This window comes from Nomascus leucogenys, chromosome 24 (assembly GCF_006542625.1).
Source record: "Nomascus leucogenys isolate Asia chromosome 24, Asia_NLE_v1, whole genome shotgun sequence".
In the NCBI taxonomy this organism is placed as follows: domain Eukaryota; kingdom Metazoa; phylum Chordata; class Mammalia; order Primates; family Hylobatidae; genus Nomascus; species Nomascus leucogenys.
This window is the reverse complement of record NC_044404.1, coordinates 16,582,865-16,592,950: the sequence shown is the minus strand read 5'-3', so window position 1 is coordinate 16,592,950 and position 10,086 is coordinate 16,582,865. Positions and strand designations below refer to the sequence as shown.

The 10,086-nt window shown below is 54.3% G+C and overlaps 1 protein-coding gene across 1 annotated transcript; it reads left to right on the top strand.

The window, feature by feature from the left end:
* Window positions 1–467: 467 nt before the first annotated feature.
* On the top strand, window positions 468–6,577 carry CPLANE2 (ciliogenesis and planar polarity effector 2). Its single transcript, XM_003279532.4, has 5 exons — window positions 468–1,019; window positions 4,491–4,643; window positions 5,248–5,372; window positions 5,621–5,754; window positions 5,967–6,577. Exons 1-5 carry the CDS (start codon window positions 908–910, stop codon window positions 6,214–6,216), a joined length of 774 nt encoding a protein of 257 aa, XP_003279580.1. The 5' UTR covers window positions 468–907; the 3' UTR covers window positions 6,217–6,577.
* The last annotated feature ends 3,509 nt before the right edge of the window (window positions 6,578–10,086 follow it).

The window sequence follows — 10,086 nt, the reverse complement described above, 5'->3', positions numbered from 1 at the left end:
TCTGACTCATTTTTTAAAACTTGAGCCAAGTCCCTTGACCTCTCTGAGCTGGTGTGTGTCCCCATCAGTGAAGCCAGAGACGTTTAAGTCATCTAGAGGTCCTGCCAAGCAGGATTAATAGAGCAATAATATTAATAATAGCAATAATCATAACTAAACATATGGAGCACTGCTATGGAGGGAATAACGTTACGTCCACCTTATAGAAGAGGAAACTGAGACACAGAAGCATGAAAGGCTCCTGGAGGGGGGGTTTCATGATGTTTTGGAAGAAAGACTGGGGATCGGACAGAGTAGTAGAGAAGAGGATCCACAACCCAGAGGAAAAGGCCTAGTCCAGAGCCATCGGGCGGCGCAGTCTGCTGACGTTGTAGGAGGGACGAACGCCGCCCGGAACCCGCCCAACTCAACCTCTGGCGTCTCCATGGCAACAACCTCCGCGCATGCGCCGCGAGCACCGGCGCCGGAGCTGCCAGCACGCGCAGAAGGCGGACACAGGCTGGGCGGAAGCGGCCCGGCGGCCTGGGGCGGCGAGAGTGCGAGTAGGCGTTTAAAGGAGCCTTCGGCACCCGGGTCGGTTCGCCGCCGGGACTGCTGACGGTGAGGCCTAAGTAGCCCCAGGAGTCGGGATCTAGAAGGTAGAGGAGAAGCGGGGCTGTCTGACTCCCGGAGGTGACAAGGGGAGAGGGGCTGTGTGAATACCCTCCATGGGCAGTAATGGGATGACTATCCCCAGGGAGCACTGCGGAGGAGAGAGGCGGCTGAGGGACTGCACTTTCTGGGGCCCCCCAGGAGAGTCAGAGGACAGTTAAGAGGGATCACAGGCCCGGCTTGGTACGGTCACCCCCCTTCCCATTCCCTGCTCTCAGCATTCTGTCACCTCCCTACCCCGTCGCGGTGCCCAGCCATGGCCAGACCTCCCGTGCCCGGTTCGGTGGTTGTCCCAAACTGGCACGAGAGTGCCGAGGGCAAGGAGTACCTGGCTTGCATTCTGCGCAAGAACCGCCGGCGGGTGTTTGGTAAGTGCCTCCCCCTTTCCTCCAGCCTGCCACTTGTCTTTCCCTGGGGAGAAGGGTGTCACCTGTTGCTCCCTGAGGAGAGCAGAGAGGCAGGGCAGTGAGGGCCTGCTCCACTGCAGTCTTCAGCAGTCTTCAGCCTGGGGGACTGAAAGCCCTATCTCTGGGACCCCCACCCCTAAATCTCCTTAGAGCTAATTCCATCGTCAGAGCCAGGAACATGGAAACAGCAGAAACCCTGCCAGCAACCACTATCACCAGAGATGCAGTTGATTGAGCTCTCCTCTGGTACCAGGCCCTCTTGGGGACGTTACACAGTGCACGCCCATTTAACCTCTCAACAGCACATGGTACAGACTTGGCTAAGATCACACCCCAATAAATAGAGGTGAGCCTCTTCCATGTCCTGCTGTCTCTGCGATGAGACGCTGGTGTTCCCCATGGTGAAACTGACTCACCCAGGTAGGGCCCAGCTGTCAGGCCGGCAGAGATGCCTGGAGTCCAGCTCTGGCCAGGAGAAGCAAGGTGCCAGAAGACTTAAGACCAGAGAGTGAGATAGCTAGAACCAAAATTTGTGAATAAGTCAACTGTTTGTTTTTTTTAAAAGAAATTATATTACATTCAAAAAATGACCCTCTAGAAGGCCGGGCCCGGTGGCCTGTAATCCCAGCACTTTGGGAGGCCGAGGTGGGCAAATCATCTGAGGTCAGGAGTTCAAGACCAGCCTGGCCAACATGGCAAAACCCTGTCTTTACTAAAAATACAAAAATTAGCCGGGCGTGGTGGCAGGCGCCTGTAATCCCAGCTACTTGGGAGGCTGAGGCAGGAGAATCACTTGAACCCAGAAGACAGAGGTTGTAGTGACCCTAGATCGAGCCATTGCATTCCATCCCGGGTGACAAGAGTGAAACTCTGTCTCACACACACACAAAAAAAGACCCTCTAATATGGCCACTGTCCCTCTAATCCCATGATGGATGGGGGGCTGTATTTGGGGTGACACATACCCAGGCAAGTGACCCAGGCTCCACCACTGCTAGCTGTATGACTGGGGATAAGTGAACTCTAGCCTCAAGTCCCACCTCTGTAAAATGGGGATAATCACAGTATTTACCCCATAGAGTTACTGGGGAAATTAATAAGGAGTGTGTTTATAACATACCAAGCAGGTTCTGGCATGCAGGGGGTGTTCACTGAAGGTTGGCTGTTATTGTGTTTTGTTGTTTTTGTTTTTTTTGAGATGGAGTCTTGCTCCGTCGCCCAGGCTGGAGTGCAGTGGTGCAGTCTTGGCTAACTGCAAGCTCCACCTCCCGGGTTCATGCCATTCTCCTGCCTCAGCCTCTCCGAGTAGCTGGGACTACAGGCGCCCGCCAACACGCCTGGCTAATTTTTTGTATTTTTAGTAGAAACGGGGTTTCACTGTGGTCTCGATCTCCTGACCTCGTGATCCGCCCGCCTCGGCCTCCCAAAGTGCTGGGATTACAAGCATGAGCCACCGCACCCGGTCTTGTTATTGTATTTATTTTGCATTTAGTTGTGTTGAGTGGAAAAGAATTGAGTGAAGGTCGAGCTGATTTTCTGGGAACATCATAGAATCCACTGACCATATTAGCTATGCCACAGATAGGATCAAGCAGCCATAACTTAGAGGAATGGCAGTGATGGCTTTTAATTTTTGTGTTTTCATTTTAACCACAGACATTTGGGGGGTTTTTTAACAGCTGGGTTTATGCACCTGAATGTATCATTCAGTGGATGTCATGCAGGCCCCACAACAAACGTTGAGAGCAGCTAGTAAATAAATATCAACAGAGTGACTATAATCACTTAGGCCAGTCTCTTTGTATCCCAGACTTCTGTAAAATTGGGTTGAGTATTAAGAGCCACAGATGGGGCCGGGCGCGGTGGCTCACACCTGTAATCCCAGCACTTTGGGAGGCCGAGGCAGGCAGATCACCTGAGGTTGGGAGTTCGAGACCAGCCTGACCAACATGGAGAAACCCTGTCTCTAAAAATACAAAATTAGCCAGGCATGGTGGCACATGCCTGTAATCCCAGCTACTCAGGAGGCTGAGGCAGGAGAATCACTTGAACGTGGGAGGTGAAAGTTGCGGTGAGCCGAGATCACGCCATTGCACTCCAGCCTAGGCAACAAAAGCGAAACTCCGTCTCAAAAAAAAAAAAAAAGAACCACAGATGGTTGGTTAGCCCTGAAGAAGCCATTAGAAATGAGGTTGTCCTTGGCTGTGTGTGGTGGCTCATGCCTTGTAGTCCCAGCACTTTCGGAGGCCAGGGTGGGAGGATTGCTTGAGCCCAGAAGCTCAAGACCAGCCTGAGCAACATAGTGAGACCCCATCCATATTAAAAATAGAAGGTAAAGAAAAAAAATAAAAATAAATAAATGAGATTGTCCAGCCCAGGATCTGATGGGGCAAATGCAGGATTTACCCCCGTCTTAGTCCATTTTATGCTGCCATAACAGAATACCACACTCTGAGTTATTTATTTATTTATATTTTTTTGAGACGAAGTCTCACTCTGTCGCCCAGGCTGGAGTGCAGTGGTGTGATCTTGGCTTAGCAACTTCCACCTCCCAGGTTCAAGCAATTCTCCTGCCTCAGCCTCCCAAGAAGCTGGGATTATAGGCACCCACCACCACACCCAGCTAATTTTTTGTATTTTTTTTGTAGAGATGGAGTTTCACCATGTTGGCCAGGCTGGTCTCGAACTCTTTTTTTTTTTTTTTTTTTTTTTTTGAGATGGAGTCTCGCTCTGTCACCCAGGCTGGAGTGCAGTGGCGCGATCTCAGCTCATTGCAAGCTCTGCCTCCCGGGTTCACGCCATTCTCCTGCCTCAGCCTCTCCGAGTAGCTGGGACTACAGGCACCCGCCACCACATCCGGCTAATTTTTTGTATTTTTAGTAGAGACGGGGTTTCACCGTGGTCTCGATCTCCTGACCTCGTGATCTGCCCGCCTCGGCCTCCCAAAGTGCTGGGATTACAAGCGTGAGCCACCGCACCCGGCCAGGTCTCGAACTCTTGACCTCAGGTGATCTGCCCACCTTGGCCTCCCAAAGTGCTGGGATTACAGGTGTGAACCACCGCACCAGGTCTCCTCTGGGTAATTTATAATGAACAGAAGCTCATTTGGCTCATAGTTCTGGAGGCTGGGAAGTCTAAACATGGCAGCAGCATCTGGAAAGGGACTTCATGCTGTGTCATCCCATGGCAGAAGGCAGAAGGGCAACAGCAGGACAGCAAGAGGCACCCAAACTGGCTTTTATAACAAACCCACTCCCTCAATAACAACATTAATCCATTTATGAGGGCAGAACACTCGAGCTGATCACCTCGTGTTAGGCCCTACTTCCTAACACTGCTGCATTGGCGATTAAGTTTCCAACACATGAACTTTGGGGGACACCTTCAAACCATAGCACCCCTTGACCCCACCTGGCTCTCTCTTTGCCCTAGGGCTGCTTGAGCGGCCAGTGCTGCCGCCGCCTGTGTCCATTGACACTGCCAGCTACAAGATCTTTGTGTCCGGGAAGAGTGGTGTGGGCAAGACGGCACTGGTGGCCAAGCTGGCTGGGCTGGAGGTGCCTGTGATGCACCACGAGACCACTGGTGAGTGGGACCTCAATCCTTTGCCCATCCTGGGAGGCCTTCCTTGGGGGTGGAGGCAAGAACCTGGCCCTGGACCACCTCTTACTCTGTAGCCTTGGAAAGTCACTTCACCTCTCTGAGCCTACGTGGGCTCCTTGGTCCCAAGGGGATAATATAATAGTACCCCCGCCCCCCCACAGGGTTGTTGTGTGGTTGCCACTAGAGGTGGTGGTGGTAACATGCCTAGCATCAAGCTACGCTCAAGGTAGATGCTCAGGAAATGCTAATCTTGCTTTCTTGTTTCTCACCACTGGGTGCTGATTGTTTCACCATGTTGAAATATCTCCCAGTGCCCTAGGCCCTTTAGGTCTCCCTGGACATATGAACGAAACTGCTTTGCCATAGCTAGGGCTGCATCTTCCTGGTGTACCAGAGTCTCCTCCAGGGCCGGTCTCTGTTTCTCCCATCAGACAGAATTATCCCGGGTCAAGTACTGTGCCTCCCTCATCAAACTGGGGACCCATCAGGGCTGGAATGTATCTCTTCTTCCTATTCCTTCCTGGCCCCCTATTCCTCCCATCTCCACCTCTCTTATGCTGAATGGCTGACCCTGGCTCCCCCTCAGGCATCCAGACCACCGTGGTATTTTGGCCAGCCAAGCTGCAGGTCAGCGGCCGTGTCGTCATGTTTCGTTTTGAGTTCTGGGACTGTGGAGAGTCTGCACTCAGGAAGTTCGATCATATGCTGCCGGTGAGCAGGCATGTGGGCCTGGGTGGGCTCTGCTAGGGGCCGATTGGGTATTAATGAGCTCAAGGCACTGCTCAGAGACCTGAGCTGGCACTAGAGACTGAGTCCCAGCCCATGCTTGTCCTAGGACTAGCCGCTCCTTGCTCTGGGCCTCAGTTTCCCAATCTGTGAAAGGAGGGATTATTCCTGATTCATCTCAGGGCCCTGCAGCTGATGGGAGGTGACATGGTTATATGCCTCTCCATCACCAGGCTTGCATGGAGAACACAGATGCCTTCCTCTTCCTCTTCTCCTTCACTGACCGTGCCTCCTTTGAAGACCTCCCTGGACAGCTGGCCCGCATAGCAGGTGAGGCCCCTGGTGTCAGGATGGTCGTCGGCTCCAAGTATCCTTTGGATACCCTTGGCAAGTCATGGAGCAAGGGGGTCAGGGGCCCAGCCTCTGCCCGGGCATGGAATTCAGCACCTGGGCTTTTACTTAAAGGGTACAGCATGGCTACCCCAGCTCCTGGGTGTGGGCTCCAGGGAGGAGGGAGAGGCAGGGTCTGATGGGCGGCTGTGCAGAGGCATCCAGTCAGGCTCCTTGACCCTCCTCCAGATTTGACCAGTACATGCACACGGACGTGCCCGAGCGGGACCTCTCAGCCTTCCGGCAGGCCTGGGAGCTGCCCCTGCTACGGGTGAAGAGTGTGCCGGGGCGGCGGCTGGCTGATGGGCGCACGCTGGACGGGCGGGCTGGGCTGGCCGACGTTGCCCACATACTCAACGGCCTTGCTGAGCAGCTGTGGCACCAGGACCAGGTGGCAGCTGGCCTGCTTCCCAACCCCCCAGAGAGTGCTCCTGAATGAATCACGAGTGGGTGCCTGTGATCCCACCCCCAACCCTTAGGTCTCGATATAGGGCTGGAGGCTAGGGCAGGAACATGGATCCTATCTGGAGGACTGGCCAGCATGGCCTGATCAGGGAGGATGTGGCCAGAGAAGGCCCACCCCAGAGCAGCGCTTTCCTTGCAGAATTCATGGCAGGGAGGTGGGGACCAAGGCCCTGAGCTGGAACGTCTCCTGCGGCCTTTCCCCCTTTGGCATTACCCATGGAGGGTGACTGAGAGAGGGGGTGCCTCTCAAGTGACTTCAATCAAGAACCTGTATTGGTTGAGGTGACACCATCTGTTGTAACAGATAAACCCCAAAATCCCAGTGCTGAACTCCAGAGACGTGTTCATTCTTGCGTAGGCCTCAGCTCTGGAGGAGGTGACGGTGGGCGTGGGGCTCTGCTCCAGGCACTCCTGCAGAGACCCAGCCCCAGAGACCCTGCCCTGCCCAGTTGCCCTAGGGCATCAGCACCCAGTCAGCAGCCAGGGAGTGAGTGCAGGCGGGAGGTGGCCCCCAGCTTTCTGTGGACCAGACCCAGGGTGGCACCTCGTTCTGCCCACATTCCAGAGGCCAGCACCCAGCAGTCATGGTCATGTGGCGCTGTGGGGGAGGCTGGGACATGGAGTCCGCCTGTGAGTCCAGGAGTCAAGCCATCGCTCTGCAGGGCATTTTTTTTGGAGTCCTGCGCTGTGGCACAGGTTGGAGTGCAGTGATGTGATCTCAGCTCACTGCAACCTACACCTCCTGGGTTCAAGCGATTCTCCTGCCTCAGCCTCCCAAGTAACTGGGATTACAGGTGCCAACCACCATGCCTGGCTAATTTTTGTATTTTTAATAGAGATGGGGTCTCACTATGTTGGCCAGGCTGGTCTCGAACTCCTGACCTCAAATAATACGGCCCCCACAGTCTCCCAAAATGCTGGGATTACAGCGCAAGCCACTGCGCCTGACCTGCAATGCCTTTCTTGATCATGGAGCTGTCAGGCCAGGCTTAGGATAGGAGTCCTGGCAGCCCAGGGGCACCTGAAAGCAGCACGATGCAGGGTCAAGGACCATCCCAGTGGGGGTCAGGGCATGAACTGACCTGAGAGGCAGCTCTGCCCTGTGGGAGGCCATCGAGGACAGGAGCTGGGAGAGGAGTGAGTAGGCCCAGCCTTGTGTCTTGGCGCTGCCCCATAAGCCAGAGACACTGGTGGAAGTAGGCTAAGGAGGATGAGGGGAAGGCCCTAGGGAAAGGGGCCTTTATATGACCCCCTCCAATGAACCCCTGCCTGACCCCATAGAAGAACCCCTGGGCTGAGGCCTGTCCTGCGTCTGGCTCAAAGCAGAGTGTCCCCAAAGCCAGCTGACTCTCAGAACTCTGCAGCTGTGCCCAGGCCCCACTCACACAATATGACCTGTGCTCACACACCTGCGCTAGGACGAAAGCGCTTTCCACTCCTGCCTGCTGGCACACAGGAGGCCCAGACTCACCTGTCCTGATGCCTGTGCCCAAGTACACTGCTCACATGCCCACGCACACTGCCAGCCTGTCCACCCTGGGTACTGCCACCTACGTTTGTCAACCCTTCCAGGGTCTGGGCCAGAGGAAGAACTGATTCCAGCACCTTCTCACCCCTGACTAAGGCTTAGAGCTCAGGCCCTGTACTTATCCCACACCCCAAGAAGGAATGTCCCTGGACGGGACACTCGCCTCATAGCCTGCAGGCCGGCTCCCACTCCTGCAGCCCTCAGCCCTGCTTTCAGGTGGGCCTGTCTACATCCCCCTCTGTCCTTAACGCCAGGAGACCTTAGCTCACGTGGACAGAAATGGAGTGGGGGGAAAGGCCCTGAAGGCAGCCCCAGGCCTGACTGGGGGCTTCCAGCTACAGACATTTGTATTTGGGCACCAGCTACCCCACATCCCAGCCAGTCATCTCTGGGCATAAACCCCCACCCCCCAGAAAGGAGGCTTCCTGTCCCCCTTGGGCACCAGCTCAGCCAAAAGCCAGAAAGCTGCTCTGGAGCATAACCTGACCCCCTCACGGCGAGGTAGGGCAGTCTTCTGGCTGGCACTGCTCTAGTCATAGAATTGACCCCTCATCCACCTTTACCCCAAACAAGAGGTGTCTCCCTGGGTGAGGACAAAGTGGGGAGGGCAACAGGGCTGGGGCTTAGAGCCCCTCCACCAGCCATCCAGGGCTGTCTTCTCAGCTCCTCCCAGTGCAGCACCGGTGCCACTTTAGTATTTAGTAGGCCACCCCCAGGGCCTCCATCACCACAGTGCAGAACTGGAAGCCACAATGCTTTGAATAGTTGACGCTTGTGCCTCCTGGGAGGTCTTTGGGCAGCCCTGTGGAGAGTGAGTGAGAGGAGAGTGTGTTCTTACATGCACATGTTCAGGCTGATGGCATGGGACTGTGACCTATCCGGTCACACAGGGTCTCAAACTCCAAGGAGCCCCACACCTGGTTTAATGCTCTGCTGTTGCCCTCTTGCTGATGCCCTTATTTTTTTAGAGACAGGGTCTTGCTCTGTCACCCAGGCTGGAGTGCAGTGGCACAATCATCATTCACTGCAGCCGCGAACTCCTGGGCTCAGGTGATCCTCCCCGTTTCTCTCCAGCCTCAGAAGTAGCTCCCACCCTACCCAGCTAATTTTAAAACTTTTTGAGAGATAGAGAGTCTCACTATATTGCCCAAGCTGGTCTCAAACTCCTGGGCTCCACTGGGTGCAGTGGTGCTAAGAGGGAGTAGGGGACATGAGATGGAAGGGCCTTGTTATAGGAGGAAGAGCCGTGAACTAAGAATTGCAAGAGGTGCTGAGGCCCAGGAGTCCGCGAGGAAAGAGCGCGCAGCTCACGCCCCTCGGCCTGCGGCAGGGAGGGCAAGGAGGATTCTACGGTTCCTGGGAGGACGCGAAGAGCCAAGAGTCCCGACGGGCCGGCACCTGGGTAAAGGCCCCGAGGCGGGTCCCCATCCCTGGAAGGGCGGCGTCCACACTCCTGAGAAGCACGGGGCGCCCAGGGCTCGGACGCTGAAAGCCTGCCGGCTCCTGCAGCTTCTGGGAGCGGAAGAGTGTCAGCCGGGAGGATCCCGCACACGGCGCTTAATTCAGGTACTGGATACCCAGGGGAGGATGCGGGATCCCGAAGCCTGGGTGGAGGTCCCCATGGTCTTCGTGTTGGGGGTAGGCGCGGAACGCTAAGCCTGGGCCTATTGGGAGCCATAGTCTTCTTGATGGCTGGTGCTTATTGGGCTTTTTTCAGTTGAATTTCGAAATGCAGTTGAATTTCTTTTTTTTTTTTATTTTTTATTATACTTTAGGTTTCAGGGTACATGTGCACAATGTGCAGGTTTGTTACATATGTATCCATGTGCCATGTTGATTTCCTGCACCCATTAACTCGTCATTTAGCATTAGGTGTATCTCCTAATGCTGTCCCTCCCGCCTCCCCCCACCCCACAACAGTCCCCGGAGTGTGATGTTCCCCTTCCTGTGTCCGTGAGTTCTCATTGTTCAATTCCCACCTATGAGTGAGAACATGCGGTGTTTGGTTTTTTGTCCTTGCGATAGTTTACTGAGAATGATGTTTTCCAGTTTCATCCATGTCCCTACAAAGGACACGAACTCATCATTTTTTATGGCTGCATAGTATTCCATGGTGTATATGTGCCACATTTTGAATTTCTTACTTTGGAAACAAAATGGCTGATCCAAGATTTTAATGATTATATTTTGCCTTTTTTGGTGCATATACAGTTTCTGTAGTGCAGTAGTTATCATGTTTGCCTCACCCGTGAAAGGTCCCTGGTTCGAGACCGGTTGGAAACATGGTGTTTTGTTTTTTGTTTTTTGTTTTTGTCC

Bases quoted from the DNA above. Each gene is read 5' to 3' on its own strand.
- CPLANE2 (XM_003279532.4), top strand. From the start codon at position 908: ATGGCCAGACCTCCCGTGCCCGGTTCGGTGGTTGTCCCAAACTGGCAC. The intron at 1,020-4,490 runs GTAAGTGCCTCC...TCTTTGCCCTAG, and splicing joins GAACCGCCGGCGGGTGTTTG to GGCTGCTTGAGCGGCCAGTG. The intron at 5,755-5,966 runs GTATCCTTTGGA...ACCCTCCTCCAG, and splicing joins AGGATGGTCGTCGGCTCCAA to ATTTGACCAGTACATGCACA.